The sequence below is a fragment of the Triplophysa dalaica genome, chromosome 1 (genome assembly GCF_015846415.1).
Source record: "Triplophysa dalaica isolate WHDGS20190420 chromosome 1, ASM1584641v1, whole genome shotgun sequence".
In the NCBI taxonomy this organism is placed as follows: Eukaryota; Metazoa; Chordata; class Actinopteri; order Cypriniformes; family Nemacheilidae; genus Triplophysa; species Triplophysa dalaica.
The window spans coordinates 4175528-4201667 of NC_079542.1; the positions used below are offsets into that span (position 1 = coordinate 4175528).

At 37.4% G+C, this 26140-nt stretch overlaps 1 protein-coding gene across 1 annotated transcript in view; it reads right to left on the minus strand.

Moving 5' to 3' along the window:
- LOC130419655 (collagen alpha-1(XXV) chain) overlaps positions 1-26140 on the minus strand; it is a 147267-nt gene that overhangs the window by 35442 nt on the left and 85685 nt on the right. The window contains exons 5-13 of the mRNA XM_056746543.1: positions 23787-23813; positions 19561-19587; positions 14456-14527; positions 11808-11924; positions 10576-10611; positions 7260-7286; positions 4332-4367; positions 3202-3246; positions 2790-2816 (exon numbers count right to left, since the gene is read on the minus strand). Coding sequence (XP_056602521.1) covers positions 2790-2816; positions 3202-3246; positions 4332-4367; positions 7260-7286; positions 10576-10611; positions 11808-11924; positions 14456-14527; positions 19561-19587; positions 23787-23813 — 414 coding nt within the window. The remainder of the gene's footprint in view (positions 1-2789; positions 2817-3201; positions 3247-4331; positions 4368-7259; positions 7287-10575; positions 10612-11807; positions 11925-14455; positions 14528-19560; positions 19588-23786; positions 23814-26140) is intronic.

Sequence of the window (26140 nt, forward strand, 5' to 3'; positions counted from 1 at the left end):
ATCCGCATGTACTAAAAGGTATTTGCAAACATGTTATGTTGCGTTTTTTGTCAATTTAAATGTATGTTTCAGTAGAGACTTCAACGCACTTATATCAGAGAGTGACTAGATCGGCCATTTGTATGGTTTCAAGCCATTAAATCGTGGAATGGCCTATTTTACTCTCTGTATATAGATAATGTTATGATGTTAAATCATATCATATAGACGTCTCAATTTCCAGACTCGAGATTACAAAACGCTGTTCAGTCCCCACTCAATTAAAAATGACACCACACGCTTTTTTTGGAGTACCAAAACAGCTATGTTTGGCGTCAATTTTTCATGGACACTCTGGAGACATTAAGATAACTTGCAAAATTATTATTCATGTTCACTTTACTTTAAGTTGCTTTATGTTCAGATTGAAGCGATAAACTCTGCATTTATAACAAGCGTTTGCATGACAAAGAGAGCTCAGAAAGGACCCTGTTGGCCGGCTGTATGACGACGCCTCGCACATCCCCAAACCTCCAATCCCCCAGCGAGGTCAAAAAATGCAGAAATTCATATTTATACGAAAAAAGTCACATTCCTGCATCCAGTGGTGAGGTTGTGATTTGCAATCAATGACTCACTCAACCCCTGCCCTCTTGAAGCACTACGGTGGGTGACGCAGGAATAAGATGTCAAAAAGTTTTCTCTTCTTTGCCGAAGGATTTTACTTATTAACGAAACGCGTTCCCTACACCAGTTTGTCCGTTTAGGGCTACCGTAGAAACAACAAGGCGGATTCCGTGCAAGGGGACCCGCGGTGTATGTAGATAGAAACAGTTCATTCTAAGCTAATAAAAAAATAAAGCTTCATTAAGTTAGGTCTTTATACACATAGCTATGTAAATTATAATGCATTTCAGTCAATATTAGTTTGATCATCCAACCTTCACTTTTTACTTTAAATATTACACTTTGGACCGTTAATTATTGCAGACTTGACAAATCTGTGCTCAGTTTGAGACATTGTTGAGATCTCTTCTGAAACTCTTTCTTACACTTTTTATCTCAGACTAAATCAAATAAATATTAAGAGATCTCATCTGTGATTTCTCTCTCTCATGGGAACAGAACACAGCTGAACTGGAATGAGGACCAAAACACACTATATACTGTAGGATGTATTATCAATAAACAGTTGATGGCACATATTTGTAATAGAAACATATGACTATTCATTTGTATTGTTTTGATTCTCAGCAGGGATTTTTTTTAATGAGGCAGATGAAAAACAATTAAAAAGAGCAGGTAGTTGTCAGCGTGAGTTAGGAAATGTCCAGCATTTTGGAAGTAATAAATTGTGTGTTTCTACAGCTGGTGTAAGCATGCTTTGTCCTTCCACGCTTAATTGGAGCCATTTTTAGCTTCACAAGAATGTCTGGATGCAATGCAGATCTGGGCTGGGATGGAATCTGCTTAATTGTGTTTGACCCGCTTGAAACCGTGAGGGTGTTTGACTCAATGAGATGAAATAGTCCAAAATTGGCCTAAACGAGCTATTTCAGAGAGAAAGGGTGGTGGTGGTGGTAGCCTGTGGTTAAGGGTATGTCTGCCAACAGCTTAAGTATGATCCCTGGTAGGAGGCATCCAAGAACTAAATAGTAACAGATCACCCAGCTTTGCGCGATCAACATTGTGCAGCTTCACAGATACAGTTCTCATCATTAATGGACTGTGAGCTGGATTAAGAGCTTCTCACAACTCCATTCTTTTGGATATACTTTTTATTTCTTTCTTTCGGATATACTTTTTATTAAAAAGTCATGTAGGGAAAGCATTAAAGGAATAGTTCACACAAAAATGAAAATTCTGTCATTATTTACTCGCCCTCTTGTCATTTCAAACCTGCTTGACTTTCTTTCTACTGCAGAACCAAAAAGAAGATATGAATGAAGAATGTTGGCGCAACCATTGACTTGCATTGTTTTTGTGTACATACAAAAGCAGTGAATGGGTACCATTCGTTACCATTGTTCGTTACCAACATTCTTCGAAATATTTTCTTTTGGGTTCTGCAGAAGAAAGAAAGTCAAACAGGTTTGAAATGACAAGAGGGTGAGTCAATGACAGAATTTATTATTTTTTCCTCAACTATCCCTTTAAATTCTAAGAAAAGGTCATGTTCTCATTGAAACTCCTACTTTATGTCTTCATCTCTTGAAGCATTCAGACAATATGTTTATTGTGTGCTAACTTTTCTCTGTCCTTATCAATAACCGTATTAAAAAGAACTGATTTCAATAAGGTGGGCTTTAGGTGTGATATCTAAAAACAGACAGATGCAGATATTTGCTATTTTATGAGGTGGCTAATATGATATAACTTTTTTACAATTATCATGCACAAAATTCAATAATAAAGGACAACCCCTAAACCTAAACATCTCTGGCGTAAAATCACAGAAAGGAACAAACGAGATTGTACAAATTGATAAGAATCAGCCACCTTGTAAAATAGTTATGAATCGCCATAAGAATGTGTTGAGATATTCTATATTAAACCAACATCATGTGTTTTCCACATTCCATGAAAATGCTGGGTTGTTTTAACCCACGGTTGTGTCAAATATGGATAATCTAGGATCCGGGTTTGTCTGTTTTTACCCAACATGGTTTGAAACAACATTTGTAGAGAGCAAAAAATACAACTCTTACATTTTGGGGATTTATATATGTGTTGAACGTTTAGTTCCAGAGCTCACGAATGGAAAATCTGTCTTGAACAACAAAACACAAAGGATGAAATGGAGAATATACCTTTTCACCCCGTTCACCTCTGTCACCCTGTTGGAAAAGAAAAGAGGGGGTGTTAAACACACAACGCTGAAACACTTCAAGAACGGGGTGTATTAAAGTAAGATAACTCATTCAAGATCATTTAAGATATGAAGCTCATGTTACAGATGCCCATCCTTCATGACCTCTAGAGACATGCTCTAATACCCATCGAAAACACATGAGTAAGACGTATAGGACCTATATGTCCTTAAATGCAAATAACACTGGTTGACAAATGACATTTCATGGTATCGAATGATATGCTCATTATATTTGACATCCAGATGCACCTGTGATGATCAGATAATAAATGGAAATGGATATTATTCTGCTCGGTATGAAATGGATCTTGTGATGTTGTGAAAACCTGCACATGGCAAGTGCCACAAACCTTGGCGCCAGGGATTCCATCTAATCCTGTCATACCCATATCTCCCTACAAATAACAAAACACACAAAGTGACCTATTCAGTGGACCTAGTTAGGATAAAAAGTTCCAATAAGCATTTCATTTTAATTTACAACCTCCTTTTACACGCAACGGTGATCATTTTACTAAACATCTCTAAAAAGAGCCCTGGGCTTCATTTCCCAAAAGCACTTTAAACCCCTGCAGATCATAAAAATTGGGGTTTTGAAATTAGGGGGCCGTTTCATCAAAATGTGAGTAGTTCTTAAAAATCATTGTGTATTTATAAGTGCTCCGGAGAAATCTTGGAGAGCGAAGTGAGTTATAAGGAAACAGAAAATCATCTGCGGTAAAAAGGTCTGCTTGGCTTTGTCATGCCTCGCTTTTCTCTCAAAGTTTGCCATTTGAAAACCAATGTCGGTAAGAAAGCGAATGTTTTTGGAGATCCAGTGTTATCAGAGCCTTGGTCTGATGTGCACAGCATCTGAGATCCATTACATGACCTGGCATCCAACAGTTCAAATATTTACCTCTCGGAGCTCTTTGTTGTTTCAAAAGTCAATATTGTTTCCACCAGAAAATGGCCTTTCTCTGTTTCTTATTAATGCATGTCCCGTTTCAGATTAAATGCACTTCCAAATTCTTATGAAGATCACAAAGCCGTAAGGCATCAGTTTTCTTCGCTCTACAAGATGAACAATACAGAAGTATTTTTTACGACACAACATGTTTTCTTTATCCAGCTTGTAAATGTATGAAAAATGTTTTTTTGGCCTCACAGCTAGCCTCATTGGTTGAGTTTCTAAGGATAAATAAAAACCTTAAATCAAAACTTTGTATATTTCAAACGCACAGTATAAACGCAAGGAAATGACTCACGATATTTGCTTTAATCTTTCTCTATTGCAAAGATTATACTTCACGCAAACAATGCATTTGTCTTCGGTCTGCTATTTGAGATGATTAAACAGACAGGGCGATTTAATTATTTTTGACGGGATTTCCTTCCCCTGCCAGCTAAGTCTGGGATATTCCTTAAGCTTTATATAAGATACGTAAGATGTTGTGAATTTTGGCAAATAAGACCCCTCAACACCCTCAAGTTATCTTACCTTTATTCCATCAGTACCTGGCGGCCCAATTGCACCCTACAAATGAAAAGAAAAAACAAATCAGAACATCTCTGTAGACCAACCAAATACACGATCAATAAACATTTAGCCTGCCAAAGATCTACAAATACTTGTTAGCTTAAAAACTGCAGTCAAACCAGCCTTTGAAAATGTACTATACTGGAAGTTATTCTGAAAAAGGGAAATTATATTAATGATCTTCTATAATGCATATAATGAACCATATCAATCAATCAGGTTTAATTAATATATAACTTTTCACAATGCAATGCACTGTTTCAAAGCTGTTTTAGAAAAGAAAATGCATGAGAGAGAGAGAGAGTTGTTCTGAAGCTGTGTGTGTTCTACATTATGACATAAATACATTAAAGGAGTGACCCCGAATCGTCGAAGAGACATCAACAAGTGAGCTATTTTACTTTTAGTTACAGTGGTCATCCCCAAATCTGTTAAATGCCTGGAATCTGGTGTCATTAAAATCCCTGATCCACATTAATGTGAGAAACGTTTTGAGAGTTTTGAATACTTTAATTTTGTAAATGTTCTGGAGCATTCAAGTGTATGAATATCCTTAATCATGGGTGTCGGAATCATCGTATGTGGGTGGGACCAGGACCCACTCAGTTTTTAAGACCAATGACATTGGACCCACTCCATTTCGCGTTTTAGCTGAAGCCTTGACTTCCATGTGTCTGCTTCCTCAAATCCATTCCGTCTGGCTCATTCAGAGTCTGTATGTGTTAATTTTCGTGTCGACACAGCAAGGTAAACAAAGCATTGTTGTATATTATACAATAATCCTAGTGTAAATGATCAAATTAAAATGATTAAATGGATGCCAACCAACTGGGACAAAATACCTCCCTGCTACACCTAACTTTACCATAAACTTTATTATTAAACACCTGGTAGCCATTTATCAAATATGTTTTTTAATTTTGATTAAAATGAATGCATGTACAGTCTGATATGTGATGTGAAAATGAAAAACAATGAGATTGGCAAAAAGGGGGATACGCGTCAAATCTAAAACTACCAAAACTACTAGTCACGCGTTTTTCTCACCACTCCCATAAAGCCAGTGCAAAATTGGCACCAATTTTACTCAAGGTTTTTCTGGGGGAGGAATCACCCAAATGTCCTAAATGCAGCTTTTTTTCATACTAAATGCTAAAAAGCTTGAATTTATATCTTTTCAAACTATCTGGCACAATGTAAGCTTCTGGAGAAGCCGACCCGGCCTGGTTTGGTACAGGGGCTGTGTGCTTGACTCCGACACAGACCATTATTCAGCACTAATGTAGATATAAAACCCCGTTGTTTTTATACTCTCTCTGTCTGCCTGTCTAGACATGAAGAGCTTTACCTTATTAGCAAAATTAAATTCCCTCACTCGTTTAATCTTAATGTCACAAAGACTTGAGTCAGCAGACACATGGGATCTGGCATTTTTTGACACATAGATTCATTTTGTGACCATATATTAGGACAAATACATTTGCTATGAATATAACAAATCATTTACTAAATGAGTTGATTAAATCTATCAAACGTTTCTGTTACTTGAAATCAAATAAGATATCGGCCTAAATATTATTTGAATGGAAATGTTGCTCAGCAATAGACTGATATAAGTTTAACACCCTGTCTACACAGGACGCAAGTGACGTGACGCGACAAATGTCTTCTTAAGGCAGGAATACACTACACGACTTTTAAAATCTAAACAGATCTTTTTTTAAAGTGAACGTTTGCAGAGAAAAACAGGGCGTCACACACAGCGCGATAACATCTGCAGGCTTTCTGCAACAAATCCAGAAGTGAAAATCTGAGCAAGTCTTGTAGTGTATCTCAGTCTTTAGAGAGTTTGACGTTATGCGCCATGTGGACAATTTTTTATTATAATAGGTTCTATTGTCTTTTATTGTGTCTCGTGTCTAATATAAAATACAAAAAAACTATCACAAACTATAAGGTTTGCAATAATACCATTGGATGTATTTTTACAATTGTACAGTTTTCAATTTTCTACTTCAATATTGTTTTTTCTATCTATGTCCATTATGAGCTTTTAATTCAATTATTACTCAGATGGACATGTGTGCACACTTGGAAAACAAAGAAATCTTATTTTAATTTCTTTACAAACATCATGCAAAATATTCCATCAAGAAACCTGCCAAAGAAAACCTCCTTGAATGTTTTCAGCTTGAATCGACTGGTGGCACATGTGAGACGGTCAGCCCAAAGGAGGCTCTGAAGTGAACGCAATGATTTACGAGTCATTAACGCCATTAAGTCTGTCCATGTTTGACAGCTCGAACAGAAAGTTTCTATTGAGGAAAACACTGGCAGCTACTGGACCTGATGGCAAGACAAAGTACATCTGCTATCCATATCACCCCTGTGCCAATGCTCTGTCTTATGTCCTACAAAATACCATTCTCAACTTCGTCAAGGGTGGTATTTAGTAATACTGCCCACCGTTGTATTGGTATTTTGATGGTCTGCAAAATCTTTGGTATTACATTTATGCATTTGGCAGACCCTTTTAACCAAAACAACTTAAGTGCATTCAAGATATACACTGCATGTGTGTTCCCTGGGATTCGAACCCATGACCTTTGTGTTGCTAGCAGGACCATTCAGTATGTGCAATATATAGAAATGATGTAAAGGTTAATGCTTTCATCTGACAGAGATGATAAAGGGTGATCGCATCGGATGTCTCTGATAATAAACCCTTCTATGTTGGGTTGTTTCAACTCAAAATACTGGGTTGTTTTACCTCATTGTTGGGTGAATTAAAAAAAAAATCTTGCTTTAGTTTGTCCCTTTTTGAACCAAAGTTAGGTTGAAAATATCCCAGCATTTTTAGATTGTAATAAAGCAACACTTGAATCTTACCATCTGTCCTGGAGGGCCCTCAGGTCCCTAGAAACAGAAAATGACAAAACTTTAAACATGGATCCAAAAGGATTAAACTGTTTGTGAGTGGTGATGTTTTTCTGTTTAGGGAGGCCTGGGTTAGGAAACTGAACAAGATAACCTTTGAAAATCTAATTCTTAGTACATTGTGTGAGCCTAACTAAGACTAATACCCAAGTCCAAAAAGCAGTCTGCTGTCGGGCAGAGATGTCGCTCTTATGCAAATCTCCACCCTGATTAGCACAACACAGTTTTCCCACAACGATTACAATATCGTTATGTAAAAAATGCATCACTTCAGGATATAAATGCAAGGAAACCTGCGTCTGCCCGGTGGCACCAGATGTCTGGCTGGGTGACAACAGGGTGGAACAGAGGCAAGAAGACAATATACAAGGCTTGGCCCTGAGATGGGACAGGGCACTATGCCTCCACAATATCATGTCATAGAACACTCATTTTCCCCAATACACATGCTCATCTGGCACAGTGACTCTTCTGATCGCGCCCCAGCACGTCGCTACAGATGCCTGCGACAGTAAGCAACCTCACAAAACCTTCCGTTGTGGCAAAGATCTTGAGCTATCTGCGGCTTAAACTGCTCTTAAAGGGATACTTCACCCAAAAATGAAAATTCTGTCATCATTTACTCACCCTCAGAATGTGCCAAACCTGTTTACCTTTATTTGTTCTGCTGAACACACAGGAAGATATCTGCAAGATTGTCAAATCTCAACCCCCATTGACTCCCATGCTATTTATTTTCCCTACTGTGGCAGTAAATGTTGTGTGAGATCTGACATTCTTCCAAATTTATACGGGTTTGGAACAATCGAAGGGTGAGTAAATGATGATTTTTGGGTGAAGTTTGATGAAGATTTGTAAAACATGGTACAAAAACTGCCAGCTGTGGTTGCCAGAGATATACGGACACATGTAGGCAATTTACGATTTTATGAGAAAGAAACTGAAAGATAAAACACAATTCATTAATTTATATATACCATTACTTCTATAGACATTGTGCACAGTGTCAAACATCTGACACTAAAATAATGGTCCAAACAATATATAAACAACATAAGATGTAACAAAAACACCTTAATGTACATAACAGCTAACACAGGAATTATTCCAATGAAAAATGATGAATATGAAGTTACATAGAATATTCTGGGAGTGTCATTTTTCAGTTTTCACAGTGGTTTTAAGGGGACGTAAACTTTTTTACTTATAAAAAGCTAACAATACTGTAAAAGTACACATTGGATAAATATATACAGATTTTAACTGTAAAATATATGAACATTCATGCACTGTAAAACGTTCCTGTAATTTTTTGTTTTAAGCATAAACTTACCTAGTTTACATATCTTTCTTTCATAAAACAAGACTAGATATCTAGAGTCACTTTTCTTGTCATGTAAATGTATCGCAATTTAAGAAGTTGTAAATATTTTTACAAGAAAACAAGACAAAAGTGCGAAGGAAGTTTTTGTAGTGTTGCTGTGCTAATGCCAGTCTCTTCGTGCTCATTTTGAATCTCAAAAATAGTTTTGATTAAAGTAAATGAAAACAGTACTAATAGGAATGTAGTTTTAAGTAGAAATTAAATATACAGTAAGTTATTGGCAAACCTGCTGCACAATTACGGCAAAGTTTTACAGTGTACTTTTTACTTTTGAAAACATGTGTTTTATATCAATTTACAGTACAATTACAAAGCCTAGGTTTGTTCTGTAGTGTTTTCCTTTTTTTATAACATTTATTAAAAAAATGAAATTTGTGTATATATACAGTTTATACACAAAATACACTGTATTACTGACCATATTTCAATGACCTTTATCAACTTATTACAGTCTTTGGAGGGACATTATGAAGGAAAGTTTTGTGTATAGCTGGAGCCTTTCAATAGCAAGAGATGTGTGTGCACGTGTGTCTATGACTTGTCTTCAAAAAAGATGTAAATGACGCCTTGACATCCATCAAGCTTCATATGAGGCTGGAAACTATTCATTATTCAGCTCGCTCAAGCTTCTCAGACATTCCTTTTATTACATCCTCAAATCTGTAATCTAAAGCCACAATGTTTTTATGTTTCAAGGTTAAACCAAAATTGCTATATCAAATAAAGTCAGAATTTCAAAAGTCTAATAAAGCTGCAATGAATTTCATTATAAAAGAAAATCATATAATATGTGCGATCCCTAACATGACACCTTTGAAGTTCAAACTGGTGTTTCGCATCTATCCTTCATATCAAATTCACCAAGTTTACTTTTCCCCCATAAACCGTAAAATGCAAACTTTGTGCATTATTGCAAACCTCTGGAAGAGCGAAATCTCATAATTTTCCCCAGAGCTCTTGCGGCACTGATGATTCTGAATAAGTTTCAGCAAATTTTTCCTTTCCTCCCATCCATGCGCTAACGTCTTAATTCTTTTAACTAATACCACATGTAGATTTTTGCATGCTGAGAATCAGAATTCCTCGTTGTTCTGAAGCACTTCAATGCTGAATGTATTAAAGGGGTCATATGGCTCGAATACATGTTTGGTTTGGTTATTGACATTCTTTCAAATATCTTCTATTATAGAGTATTAAGCAGAACAAAGAAATGTATACAGGTTTGGAGCAACCTGAGGTTAAGTAAATGATGACAAAGTTTTCATTTTTGGGTGAACTATCCACCTTTTGATTCAGAAACAGTGATTTTAGGGGGTTTCTTTATATTTGTATAATATTCAACACAATGTTTTAAATACAAGTATTGTAATTCCTAAGACTGGCTGATAGTGGCACACACGAGAAACATGTTTCTGGACTTATTGATTTCTCAAGTTCCTTGGCATGAACTACAAAACAAGCATCTTAACCTAATTACTCTGAAACATCATAAAACCCAGCAAAACTTTTAAAGGAAATTCTAGTCTGGAAAACAATCCAGTTTTAGCCCGTCACAGAATGATGTGACAACACATGATTTTTCCAGGAGCCAGCATATGGTCCTCCCATCATTTCCTCGAACAGATGTAGCAGCACTTTAGTCTGTGTTTGTGTTATAAACGTGGTTTTATGGGTCATGACAAAGGCCTTTGGTGATCTTTTAGCACTACATCCATTATTATAATCAAAACCTCTCAATGACACTCATTACACCGGCCTCTTCTGGCTCTGAATGACACACAACAACAAACCAAATGACTTGAAATAATCACCAAGATAACATAATCTGTAAGCGTATAGACCAGGTTAAGATGCTAAAAGGTTTAAATACTTTCAGACACTTACCATTTGACCAAACTCACCAGGACTTCCAGGGTCTCCCTATGAAAGACAAAAAAAGCAGTGCTTATTGAGGTGCACAATAAAACAAAAAATACAATCCCCCAAGCTAGAAACCTATTTAAAAAACAAACAACTTGATGCATCCTGAACGGCACTAAGGTCGCCAGACTGGTGGGAGCTCTACGGAGCTCAGGAAAACATCAGTTGCGGCCGACCCAAAGTGCCCGAAAGGTTATGCAAGGCCGGCGTAAGCATCCAAAAAAACTTTCCCGAATGGCCCCCTAAGGTCGTCAGACTGCTGGGTGCAGGACTTAGACTAAAACTGACCCAAAGTGCTTCCTGGAGCTCAGGCAAAATCACCTGCGGCCGACTCAAGTGCCATAAAGGTTGAGGTTTTGGCGGATGCGAGGTGGTGGGGGGCCGCCGTAAGCATCCCAAAGAACCATTCCTGAACGGCCCTAAGGTCGTCAGACTGGTGGGTGCAGGACTCAGACTAAAACTGACCCAAAGTGTTTCTCGGAGCTCAGGCAAAATCACCTGCGGCCGACTCAAGTGCCCTAAAGGTTGTGGTTTACTTGATAATAGGATTTTAACAAAGTTACTTCTAATTTGTTGGTACAAATGGATGAACATTTTATAGTTATTTGCACCACATGACAGATGACTTTTTACATTCAAAAGGAAGTAAAGAATTGAACTGAAAGGCACTTGCCATTATATGTTGGATTGTGAGATTAAAACATAAGACTCATAAAAGTGACATTGTTTAAAAAACTATTCATTTATACACCACTAACATTTTCATTTTCAGACAAATACTATGCAACATTAAAAAGTCCCTCCCAACACTTATGAAGTCACGACTAGCTGAAAAAAGTTTGCCTGGACTGAAAAAGATAAACAGCACTTCATATTTTGAACTTTCATCTCGACCCAAATGAACCGCTGAATGGCCGGGTGGAGTTTTTATGATGGTGGACAACTGACAAGTTGGCTTTTTGTCTCCATTTCTCAATGTGAAATAGCATATTTAATAAAACACTAGCTTATATATAGCATTTCACATATGGGAATGGTTATTTAATAATGGATATCAATTGGTACAGAACGGACTAATTTTGGAAAGCACAGTTTTACAAGTTGGGACATTAGTTCATGATGTGGGTTGCACATCATAATCACTGTCGAGCAGCTATCGAGATGCCGTGAATATGGACTGATTTGTAGACACTTACTGAAAGCCCTGGAACTCCTCTCGGGCCGTCTTTTCCTGTGTCTCCCGGAGGTCCCCTGGGGCCAGGGGGGCCAGGAGGTCCGGGAGGTCCTGGGGGGCCGGCCTGACCCTGATCTCCCTGTGAAAGTAATGACGTACGTATGTCAAACAGTTCTACTACAAGCATAGGTAAATGAATAAAGCAAACTATAAAATTGTGCATATTGTGCAGTGAGAGGGATAGACGTCACATGTTGAAAGGAAATGTGAAGAATGGCATCTAATCATTGAACAACTACTTGATGTGCAGGAAAACCATGGTTGGGGGTATCCTACAGTATCTGACGATTGTGTTTAATAGATGTGCTGTAATGTTTGCTGTCTGTTCTGTTCAATTCTCCATGAGAATTCCCCATCACAACATTGCAGAATAATTGATTTGAATTATTTCCAGACTCTTCCCCACCCTGTCAATGTTTCAAGCATGGCCCATTTATCATATTTCTCAACACTTACATTTCATTCAATCTAAGTGCTCGCACTGCTTGTGATGGGGAACTGAAGAATCCGTCTCTCAGTATTTAGTGGAACGATAACATTTGTGCTTCATGTTTCATTTTGTCTCCACTTAACGTCTTCTGTGAGATTTCTCTGTTGACAGACAACCAGAGTTGTGTAATGTGTTGTTTAATCGTGTGCAAACACGGCTTTAAGAACGACCTCTAAACCTCCTCTTTCTCAATTTGAAACATATTTAACTATATATACAGTGGCTCCAAAAGTGTCTGGTAACAATCTTGCCCACTAAAAATTGCTGGGTTCTTTTAACACAACGTTTGGGTTTTTCCATATTTGACCCAACCATGGCTTGACACCAAGATCTGTTGAGTTTGAGCTCTCTCACAACTAACAGCATTATACTTCAATTTATACTTATAAACTTAAAAATAAGCATGCTTTTTTGTGTACTTCTCAGAAATATTGAAAATAATGAGAAAAGTATACTTGGCTTGTAGTTCTGTTTACTCTTTTAATTGAGTGGACAATTAAAGGGACACTTCACCCAAAAAAAAAATGTGTCATCATTTACTCACCTTCGAGTTGTTCCAAATCTGTATACATTTCTTTGTTCTAATGAAACAGAGAAGATATTTGGAAGAATGCTTGTAACCAAACAGTTCTCGACCCCATTGACTACCATAGTTGGAAAATGTATTCATTTTTTGTGATATTTTGAAGAATGTAGGACAGTAAACTGTTCTGGGGCACTTTTGTCTTCCATTGTCATTTTTCCTAATATGTTAGTCAATGGGGTCCAAGAGCTGATTTGTTACAAGCATTCCTCCAAATATCTTTCTCAGTGTTCGACCAAACAAAGACATTTATACAAATTTGAAACAACTAGAGAGCAAGTTATTCATAACAGAACTGTCATTTTTGGGTAAACTATCCCTTTAAAAACTCTTTTCACATACTTCTATATACAGTGCTGTCTCATAAACTTTCATATTTAAGTTTATATAGTGACAAGTCAGCTTGAGGGTGGAATAGCTTAGAATAGATAAAACGTGCTGTACTTGTAAATATAATAAAAATGTGTTACTAAATAGAAGAACATTACATAATTAAAGTGCAAAAATAATATACAAATAGTTAATTTTAAGTGCAAAGCTAAGTTCGCTTAAAAATACAACTTAACTAGTAGCTTGTATATTAGTCGTACTGTATACTTTCATAAACAAAAAAAGTGCTACAAGTACCGATTTAAGCCTTGATATAATGAGCCTTCCTATGGGTTTACTTGTAGCATATTTACAGTACAAAACGGTAACACGGTAACACTTGAAGTATACTTAAAAGTACACTTTTAAAACCTACACAGTGGGTCAATTTAGGCACCCTAGTATTGAAAAAGTACACTTAAAAGTATAATATTAGTTGACTTACAACATGAAGAACACTTTATTTAACTTTATTTAAGTAAACATAATAATATGAACTTGAAATATACCCACTTTTTGGGTTTAACAAACTGGACACAAGAGTAAATGTAGGAAGGTTTCTTAAAGTTCACAATGGAGAAACTAACCACAAACTTAGTTCGTCATGGATAGTATGTAGTTAAGTATTTTTACTTGACCACTCTTTACATTTTGTCTCTTTAATACTTACAATAAGTACATCCCAAATGCAGTAGCCTACTTTCCCACTTTTAAAAGTTTTAAATAAAATACTTGAATATTATTGCACTTAAGGAAAACAACAACACTTATTTATGAAATGGAGTGAAACGTCTGATATATGACTTATAATGTAGAGAAGTAAGTAAAAACACTCAGATACCTGAACATGTAATTAAGAGTAAAATATTTCACTACTACTATCCACTTCTGTTTAACTATGGACGTGTCGTTTGACATAAAAAACGTAAATGTCTTTGTGATTTGTTGTGCCTAAACTCCCTCTCAAATAAATGACACCTGGGTTGACATTTTGTTATGGAGCGCAAGTTTTCAAATACTTTTTCTGGAGCCAATGTATAAATATCAATTATGTTATGCGCTGTTGTGTTAATTGAACTAATTGTAAAAGCTAAAGAATGGAGAGCACATTGTGAGCCAGAGAGGAGAAGCCCCGTCTGGCGGAGCAGTGAGAGAGAAACAGCACTACCTTAATGAGCCGACGTTTAATGAGTTGCTGATCAGCAGAAAGAAAGCCATGATTGATCTTAGGGAAGACCATCTGAGCAGGTGTGTGAGGTCAAGAGAGGTCGGAGGTCAAAGGTGAGAGAAGTTGGACAGGAGAGAGTTGCATGAAGTCCCGGAAGGAAGAAGGGGAAAAGGAAATAAAAAAGGTACAATAGATTAGCATAAAAATAGAGTCGGAGGACCCAAAGCAACGCCTTCGTGTAAAAATTGACATCTTTTCAAGACCACAGAAAGCATGTCAACTTCTACTAAATGAAGACACCGTCATTCACAGTTCTTTAAAGCCAAGGCAGACTCGAGGAACCGCACACACCGAAACATCCACCAGCCTCCAGATGCAATTCTCTGACATATCTGACATTTAGTCTTCACATCTCAATGAGGAAAATAATAATAATTCTGTCACTGCAGAATTAAAATCACAAAGAAAAACTCAAATAAGTATATTCTGCACATAAGCAGGTGGTGAAAGAATCATGTTCGAGGGATGCTGGAGAATTTGTGGCGAACCGGGGGTATCGGCTCTGTAGTTTACCATTAATGTGTCTCTCTTGACTTTTCCATTCGTAGAATCCAAGCAGACGCTGGGCAGACTATCTGGTGGTTAGAAAATCTGATTCTTGTTTGTAATTAATCACACATCACTGGTTTATTAGGGAAAAAACAGTTTGTTCCGCTCTGAATTCATACATTCCTGTCACCATATACTGTATAATGACACCCCTGTAACTGGAAGAGCGGGTCGCTTTGGGTTATAATGAGTTCAAGCGTTGTTGGATTGGTTGGATTGAATTTATCAGACACAATTACGTTCGGGCCAAGTCTGTCATTGCGTAGGCACAGGGGACACATTTTCTGTTGATGTATGTCGGTGTGTGTGCCATCCATAGAGTCTGCCTGAGCCGCCCGGCCGCGCCAACAAACCTTCACAGTCAGGATTTGATTGCTGTGTAATGCAGCCAGACTGGGAAGACCAGGAAGACCCTGGGGACAAACAGCACAACAATGGCACAAAACAAACACAAGCACACAGCATGACAATAAAAGACACGTACGCCAAAGAACCAGAGCGCTTCTTGATTTTGCCTTCGGAAGTTTAAACAAACTCTTTCCGTTTTACCCAACGGCATTTTGAGAGCAATACACTGTGCCAAACACAAGCCATAGTTGTTTTACTCATTTTGGATTCGTGCTGTCGTCGTTAAATTATGTCAATCCCAGCGAACAGGAAGTGGTTTTAGAACGTCGGGGAAAGTTCTTGTAAAGAATGTTTATTCAACACTATATTTCTTAGCTGGTATAAATTCTTACATTAATAATGGAGTTTTTAAAATACTTTTATAAATAACATTTTCACAACTTGAAAATGAATTGGAAAATTAGCTAAAGTTTGTTTTAGAACATGTTTCTGTCAGCTGGGATGCTGGTAGACGTGTACATGTTTAATGTTAACAAATGATTATTGGAAAATATCCTCAATGGAACACAATTAAACACAACAAGTCAATATATCGGTAAAACACGCAGGAAAATACCATGTTTTTAGGATATTCCATCCCACATATTATGGGAAGTAATTTGAATTGCATGGCTCATTTAGAAGATGGAAGCCATGGAAACCACACCGTTTTCTGTTTTGGTACTCAAGCGAAGAAAAGTTGCAAACAAAATACACTCGCAAAACAAAGCAGCGATAACTGAGTAATGGGACCTTTAAAAGACGGGTTAATCACAACCACAAACTGAAAATAACATACTGGCGTAGATGTATGGAGTTCTCCATATTCACGTCTGGAGTTTTGCCTTCTCGATTTCATCCTTGCTTGTTTTACCATAAGTTTGATCAATTTCTTCGGAGACAGTAAGATTTAGCACTGATCCCCAGCACCTTTTACAAGATGCCTGTGGTTATTACAACCCGCCACTCTCTTGGCTACCAAGAGTCAATTCTACTGTAAACACGCATGTGTTACAGTTGCAGCGCTTTAACCCAAGACAAAAGAATGTCTGACATGAGAGCCGACCAAGGAATATTTTATGAAGTTTTATGAATCAAACCAAGAAAGAAAGCATGCAAATTGTTCTCCAGACCCCTTTACTGCATTCGGGTTTCTTGTAGTTATGTTACGAGGACACGGGTGAGAGCAGTCCGCTAAGAATACAAACAATTTCAAATTGTTCTGATGTTTTGTTTTGCTGTGGGTTTGGATGCAAGTTTGTGCCTAAAGTCCAATGAATGTAATAGTAGAAAACCATTGAGGGCAAATAAAAGTGTACAAGCAAATGTACTGCTCTAAGCCAATAGGCTTTCCACTCACAAATATTCTGATGTGAAAGTGAGCATGGTATTGAGAATAGTTTGTCTGATCTGAGTATTTGTTGTCAGTTACTGAATTTAGAGAGGCATTGATGCATTTTGCTGTGAGCAAAACACAAATCAGGACTACCATTACCAATGCAATCCATGACTTGTGTCTCTCTATCGCCATCTCTGTTTAAAACATAAAATGCTTGCTTTACAAGTCAAATGATGTCAGACCATTTCCGACAAAATCATACCCGCCAGCTGATATAATAAAACATTATTATAAGCTTTCTTTATATCAGATTTTTTTTATTTTGAATTGAAGAAAGTTACGGATTGCATCTTTAATGACTCAATAAAAGCACTTTCTAAAAACCTTTGCATTGTGTCAATGAATCCAATTCACGTGACAGCTTCACATCCGTGAGATTCTGACCGTCTATTAACATGTTTAAAAATGTGAGGAGAGCGTGAGGTAAAGAAGACCACACAGCACCTTCAATAGCACAACTACAGCACTAATTCAATTTAATGATGACACACAGAGCCGGCTGCAACATGTGTGTTTGTGCAAGCGGTGAATGCTTTATTTGCTATTTATTCACCCTTTGACCCCGTGACCCTGACATGTGGCTTCCACCACACTGTTTAAGGGCTTAAAGCTCCCGTGAAAGGGAAATGATGGTACAGCAGTTGAGTACAAAGACAGTAGCTTAACAGTCAAGAAATGATGAAAATTAAAATGGAAAACAGTATCCAAAATCGCATACTGTGACTGAATCATCTACTTCGTGATTTTTATTCTTTCTCATAACTCATTATTATAAGTAGCTCTTTATGTATGTTACAGGGCTTGGCAAAAATCTAACCATTAAAAAGTTGTAAAAAGTGCTTGACAACACAGTATTTTATAAGTATTTCTTCCATTTCCTAAAAATAGCGAACATACCAAGTTTACGGAAGGACAGAAACATTATATAGTATGTGCGAGTGCAGTATGCATACATTTTGTCCTACAGTACATCAAGTCAACTTAGTACTATTTACTTATTTGTATTTTTTTTTAAATTACTTGCAACCTATTTTTTACACCGGTCAAATTTTTTAATAGTAAGTTAACATTGACATGACATGTAAAGCCAATCTTGAAGTTAACTGTAGTCCAGGCGCGGGCGTCCGATGAAACGGTCTATATAGTATGGAACCATGTCATTTTTACATGCAGTGTAAATCTTTGACGATTACAAAATATGGATTTTCCATAACTTGTTAAATGGTTAAAATCGCAACACATATCTGAGCAGGGACAGGGACAAACAGTGCTTTTCTCAATTCTAATTCTCTATTTGCTCTTGAACAATTACAAAATAATTTTCCAACCCCACTATGTCATCTTTGTGAAAAATTTCATTAGATCATAATCACATGAAGCCTCTCTCTATCCTCGTGTGACTGGGTGGCGCAATGATGACCAGTAACACAAGCACACCCTGTCAACCAGTAGACACTAGTTTGTTTATTTGTGTTATGAGGTGGATATGGATGAGAAACCTCAAAATGTTTTCTAATCATCCAGCTGCCTCAGATGTAAATTGAGTTTGTTCACCTTGGATGCTTTTGTTTCCTAGTTGGAGGCATACGCTGTGTTACAAATGATCTTGGAACGTAACAACAGCATTTTAATCTAAATAACATACGTGTGAAATATACTGTCACTGACTTTTCTAATATCATGCTGGGCAGTCACATCAAATCTACAGTATATGCCCCTAAAAAAATAATTTTACAGTTTTACAGTCAATTCACAGTGGTAAAAAAGGCAGTGCCATGGCTTTAAATAAAAAATAAAATGTATGTAGCGGAGCGAGACGTTCTAGATGAAATGGAGTAATAACACAAAGTTTCGATTGAAAAGCCTGAATGGGCCACTAGTTAATTCCTATGACAGCAACAGATTAAGCCCATTACGGTTATATATGATAAACTGAGATTGGTGCCTTGGTGGAAATCAATAAAAGGTGCTTTAAACCGTGACCCTTTCAACATCGGCTCAAGATGATGATGAACACAAAGACAATGCACCAATTTACAGAGAAAGATCAGAAAAGGATTTAATGCAGCGAACTTCAGACAATAATCTGCATAGGTTTTCCTGTGTTCAAGCGAAGTTGTATTTTGCTCGACTGCAAAGCAAGGATTCAAACTCAGCGCACATGCAAGCATACTGGAATGAGATATGCAAGTGATTTATTTCACAATCTGCCAACTGTAGCAAAGCGCGCTTTCCATAATCATCCTTTAAGAAGTGTGAATTTATCAAGCTGTCAAGCAACCGAGCTGGAAATAATTACATTTTTTTTTCGAAGGAGCTTTTAGTCTAAAGTGCTCATATGTCATTGTGCAGTCACAGAAAGTTAGGACCCGAAAAACCTGTAGCTGTATTAAATGTATAACGTATAAAAGGCTCGGTTACGTTGGTTTGGCCTTTCTCCTTAACTGATACGAGCCTGTGTAGTTGAAGCCAGATAGTCCCTGACGGATCGCAGACAAGTTGCAGGAACTGAACTCTTGAAACGGCTCCTTCAAGGTGTTTATAGTTTGGCCTTTCCAAGACTTTTTCACACACTCTGTTGTGCTTGGCAAGCCCCAGTCGGCACTGTCCGCAAAACCCCATGCATCTCAAACATGCTGCCCGCAAGTTCATGTGGGAGACATAACACACATTCATCCAAACAGGACATGCAAGAAAACAATTCACATACCCGAGGTCCCTGATCGCCTTGATCGCCCTATAAAAAAAACATGTGAGAGAATAAAATGTTGTAACATCATATGCAGAGTGTACAGCACCAGTGTGATTTAAAACACATTGATGATGAAATTAAATACAAGTATTGCGGTTGAGAATCAAATAACTTACAATAACACAAACTGATATTTACAGATGAGCGAGTGGGGATCATGTGCATGCTCATGGGTATAGTTTTGGTTAACAACAGCAAAAATACCTATTTCAAGTTTTTTTTTATGATTTATTTATTTGACATGTCTGTAGATGTCATTAAATCTCTGTGTGATTTGTTTTGACTTCAGCCGCATTATAACGACCAAAAAGCAACACACAGAGAGGACGTTATGTTGCTTATATAGTTGTCGTCTGTGTTTGAAAGGAACGAGATGGGAAAAGAACTCTCTGTCCAAAAGCAAAACAGAGACATCTAGACCGTTTTCCAAGACAAATATAAAATCATCTCTGTGTGTGTAACTATTGCATGGCACACTTTGACTGATCAGTGAATCATTTGAAATAATTTCTAGTGCAAACACAAATTTAAGAAATAGCTCGCCCATGCGCAAACCGACGAGCGATAGGAAGACCCGCTTATCAAGATTGGCTGCGCTGTGGGGCTGGAGTTGCAGCTCGTTACTTTTGTGATAGTGAGTGAAGTTTAGGTATGTTTGGTGGTTAAAGGCATTTCAATGATGGATGTTATATAAACGGTAGATATAACGCTGGAGTTTGAAACTGATAGATGGCGCGGCCCCAGTGCAAAAAGATGACGGACATGAACTCCACATGGTAAGTCAAACCAAGTCATATGTGTTTGTTTTGTTGGCAATCGGCGTGTACGTGCATAATGTAAACAACACAAAGGGATTAATGTGAATATGTGTTGTGTGCTCGTGCTGTAGTTCTGTCCCACTGTCTGCAGCTAGTCTTTATCTGGAAATAATCGTACAGCTGTATCCCTCTTTTATAAATTGGGTCAAACTAAATACTCTTCGAAGATACTATTTATGCAAACTACTATATAGGTACTCAAGATTAAAATTTTTACCCCATTTTTAAAGGTCTAGTGTATGAAATCTAGTGTCTTGCCATCTAGTGGTGAGTTTTCGAACTGCAACCAACGGCTCACTCCACCCCTCCATTTCGAAGAACTGCAGTGGCTGACACAGATCAAAGATGTTGTCACGTTTCCACTTCTTTGCCGAAGGAGATAACATATTTACAAAATGCGCTCAGTAGCAGTTTGTGCGTTTTGGGCTACTATAGAAACAACATGGTGAATTCCATGCAAGCAGACCGACGGTGTATGTAGATAGAAATAGTTCATTCTAAGCTAATAAAACATAACACCTAATTACGTAAGGTCTTTAAACACCTCTGAAGAAAGTTATCTACATGATATTGTGTTTCTGTTAATAGATCCTCCAAAAAATCATACATTGAACCTTTAAAGTCACATGGCCCCAAACGTTTCAGTGTTCCTGATTTACTACAGAAAATGCCACGCATTCACCCGAGCAGGCATGCGACTCCAGAACGACTGCACGAAAGCAATGTTTGGTCTGATGACTCGCCCCTTCTTCTTACTTTGGCATAAGACTCTGAGACAAATGAGGTGCATGGCCGCTGGGCTGGAAGGCCTTCAGAGAGCAGTTTACATGCGATTTGGGGGTTTGTGGTCATCGTTACGGCAAACATTAAATGGTATCGACTGGGGTGTGGAAAGACATGAACCTCTGAACGGGTGGATCCAATTTGAAAATTCAGAACGTTTTCCGCTTCTTGCATAAGTTGAATGTTCTTTCATCATTTACTCACCCTCATGTCATTCCAAACCTGTCTGACTTTCTTTCTTCTGCAGAACACAAAAGATATTTTGAAGAACGTCGGTAACCAAACAATGCGGACCTCAAGACAATTTTAGACATTTCTCAAAAAAATAAAATGGTGTTCTGCAGAAGAAAGAGTCATATACAGGTTTTGAATGAAATGGGGGTAGAGGAATGATGCCAGAATGTTTATATTAAATGTCCAGATAATGCGCCATAATTGGAAATTAGTCTGAACATACGAAAACATAAATATATACATTATGTACAAATACTAGCCAGACGGCCTTGGATAATGAGAAAAACAAGAATGCAGACCATCAGACAGCCTGCGGTTCTTTCTGCCATGCACCATCTATAACAGAATGCACAGCGATGACGCCGTCGTGGCGTCGTATGCGAGGAACCTCAGACACTTGCGCGCTTTTAATCATTCTGCACTAGTCTGGTACTGATTGGTCACCGCTCGTAAAATCTAATAAAGACACAATGTGGTAAGTTTCGCTCAGCATCTGTTTTTTAGAAGGATGCTCTTTCAAGCGTTAAAGCACTGGGAAGGTCTTCATGCCCTGTGGATTTGTGATTGCTGTGGGATTTACATATTCCGAAATACGCCTTGACGTCACGGCAGCTACATGTGCAATAAATGACTGCATTCAAATCCATTAAATCGAATTAAGAACAAATTGAAGAAATCATTTGGTGTGCCACCAGAATGCTTACAGCTGGCAACAGAGAAGAACTCTCTTAAAAAATGTCCTTCACAGTGATGCCATAGAAGAACCATATTGGTTTCCCAAAGAACATTTACCAAAATGTTCTTATAAGAACAATTTCTCTTTTTTTTAACCTATTCCCACTACAGAAAGGTTTCATGTCTGTTAGAGGTTCTTCTTTATGGAAATATTCAGCCGAAAATGGTTCTTCTATGGCATCGTGAAGCACCTTTAAGAAGTGTAATAGTGTTTGCATCATTTTCTCCAAAGGTAGGTATGCATTATAATGACAGTGGAAACAATCTGGTGACACTTTTTGTTTACTATATTTAAAAATAATTTGACCCTGGACAATAAAACCAGTCTTAGGTGTCAATTATCTCAATAAGGGTAGGACTATATTTGGCTGAGATATAAGTTATAACTATTTAAAACTCTGGAATCTGAGGATGCAAAAAATCAAAACGTTGAGAAAATCGCCTTTCAAGTTGTTAATAGCAGGCCATCCACTCACAAAAGTAACATGATCTTTACTTTATTTAAAACTTCCTTTTAAAAATAAAAATTGTGTAATTTTTTACTCACCCACATGATGTTCAACATGTTTTAAAAGCTCATGACGTCAATCGGAGCACAAATACAGATATTTAGGTGACATCCGAGAGCTTCCAGGCCTTCTCATAGACATCATGGTTATAGTTTTTGTCAAGTTCCAGAAAAGTATTTATGACATCATCAAATTGATCCATCAGTTTATAGTTAATTTTTGATAATTATGTGCGAAAAACAAAGCAAAAACATCGATGTATACTCCTCTGTCTTGTTAGTCTATGGTGTGCATACAGGAGCGCACATCGATGCATGTGCATTCGGTTGGCCAACAAGTGCAAGTCATCCTCAATATCGAAATCATCAGACATTTTGCGAAGATCAGATAATATACAGCGTGCGTCAGCTTCCGGGTTGTCAATCAGAACGCTGGCTTCTGCCGCCACCGAATACGCATGCGTCGAAAAGACAGAGGAGAATATATCGATTAAAGTCGTTAATTTGGTTTGTTTATCGCACATAAAGTATTCTCGTTGCTACACAAAAATTCAAGTGAGCCACAATGAGCGGACCAATTTAATGATGTCATAAGTACTTTTCTTGACCTTGACCACAACAATAACCTTGATGTCTATGAGAAGGCCCGGTAATCTCTCTCGGATGTCAGAGAATATATCTGTATTTGTGTTCCGAAGATGCCAAGAGGCCTCAAAACATATTGAACATCATGTGGGTGAGTAAGAAATAACACAATTTTGATTTTGAAATTAACTTTTCCTTTAATATCCTAATGATTAGTGGCACAAAAGAAAAATAACTTTTGACCCATACAAAGTATATTTGGCTATTACTACAAATATTCTCGTGGTACTTAAGACTGGTTTCACATATTATGTTACTCATATCTATAAATCCCTGCCCAGACACTCTCATCATCTTTGAAGCAACCGGTACTTAAAGATATTTTATTTCTGTGTAGTCAGGAAAAATGTAGAAAATTAATGAGAATGAATAAAGAAATTTGGCTTAAAAGTCTGTGATCCCTCAAACATATTGTCGCGTAACACATGTTCATGTTCAGAAGTGATCAGAATAATTCTCACCTTTTCACCTTTTGGACCAGGTGTGCCCTAATAGGAAAGAAAAAGATAAAGAAGTGTTAAGGTTCGCACTCATAAATCATTGTTTATGAATACATACTGTAGGTGTAAATGAAAGCATATGCAAATCACAGAAATGTAGATATATAGACCAGTAGTTTTCAAACTGGGGGACCACAGATTTTTATTCTATGAAATATAGAAATGTATCATACATTTTATTCAATCAAACATCAGAAAAATAAGACAGAAGGCCAAAAGAATTGATGTTCCAAAATTGTACAACTTTACATGTTTTAAGTCTTATCAAAATGAAATATGTCTTTATTTGGGAGAGATGCTCTCTACGCAAAGGGGGCCCAAAGAAAAAGTTTGAGAACCGCTGATATAGACGATATCTTATAGAATTTACAATGCCCTCTTTTCAACATGATTCAGATACACAACAATACACAGAAAATGTATGATTTTGCGGAGAGATATAAAGAAGTCTCTCCTCTGAGTTATACGAGCTGACAAACCTGTGCCACACATCACGATCATAAAATCTCTCATTGTTCTTTTATCAGATGAGTTGTGCTTTCGATGGATTAAGATCAAGCCTCTTGGAAAAAATATGACTGGCTCCAAAAAGATGACAAAGTACCTGTCGTGTATGCAGAGCCAGTGATCTTCGTATCGCCTCGATAACATATCACAACAGAAGGTTCATTTTGCTTATTGGCTGCTGACCTAGACCAGATGGAGCCCACAGACATACAGTAGATGCCATGACACCATCCATCACTATGTTACAGAGCTATTCATAGAACACCTTGTCAATCATCGCATTATTTATCATATTTAGTCATGCTAAACATTCAGGGACATTTATTTGTTTGGCCGTTTTTAAGTTTAAAATATAAACAGTGTTGGTGTTTGATTGAAGTGTTCTTAAAGAATGAACAAGGAAATCTGAACTTTTTTGTGCACTAGTTTCTCGTGTAGTTGTTGATGTGTGCATATGCCATCAAAACTCATGCATTTACGAGAAATAACTTTTTGAATAGCTGTCCAATGTACTTACCTCTATACACGAAACGGGTCTAATTGTAAAATTACACCGAATACACAAGTTGCATTACAATCCTGCCGTTTTTTTTAAGCCACAGTTCCAAATAACATCAGATGCATGACATTCAACCCTGAAAACTGATAATTCCACTCATATTGTCGTTTACTCTGATTGTTCGAAATAAATAAATAAACAATTCTGGCTCCAGCTCAAGAATTTAAGCACATTCTGAATGTCATTCCTGCTGCCATTCCATGTGGCAACCAGAGGGTGGTGCTACTGAATCAAAACGTTTTCTGATATTTGTGGTAATTCGAGTCGAGCATTGTTTCAGGGTATGAGATGAAAATTATTTTTATTGATTAAACCAACAGGTTCTGTAAAAACATAATAAAACTGACACAAGCGTCCAGTCCAAAAGAAAATATATTACGGGTTGCATGAAAGGCCCGTGTATTGCCAAAACCACAAAGAACTGGGAAACACTGACTCCCCACACATCTCATAGAGTCAGTGCACCTAATATTCATAACAACATGATGAATTATCACAGAAAACATCTCATGGACTTTGTTAGATGTCATGTTAAAGTTATTTACTGCATGCATTATGAGTTACTTTCGGGTTTATTATGTCTCAAAGTTTGGATGGAAAAGAAATGTTTCAAAACAGTCCATAAACTTACCATCAAACCTACCTGACAAGAGCTCAAAATACCAATTTGGCCAGTAGAAACGCATGCAACTGAAGGTCGACTTTTCACGAGCTGCTTGATTTATTTTTCCTTTTTGCTGGTTGAACAAGGCTAATGTTTGACTCCCATTAGATCCGATGCGTCCCGTTTTGTGCGCCGGCAATCAGTTGTGGCTAAATCTGGTATTATCATCATCACATAATGATCTTAAACAAACTGAAATGCTGAAATCTTACAGCGAAAAGCTGCAGTACAGTACAACTCCAGTACAGGTCTGGAATTTCACAAATCATTATACTAACCCATGATAGATAATAGCTTGACATTATGTTCTCTACAGTGTGAGGACAATGCTTGGATATCTGCCATCCGTTTTGATGTTTTTACCATTCAGTGGGTTGGGATGAAGGCCGCGGGGGTTCTGAACTGTACCAACCATAATAATCCATTCGTGGACACCTTTTAAAACCTGAACCATCTCGTGTGTATTTTCCATCCTCACATTTCGTTTAGATAGTAAGATTAAGTCAAATCTTTCAGTAATAAAGTCCAAAAGGTTGATGAACGGCACCTGATTTATTATTCAGCTGAAAAAACAGATAGGACTTA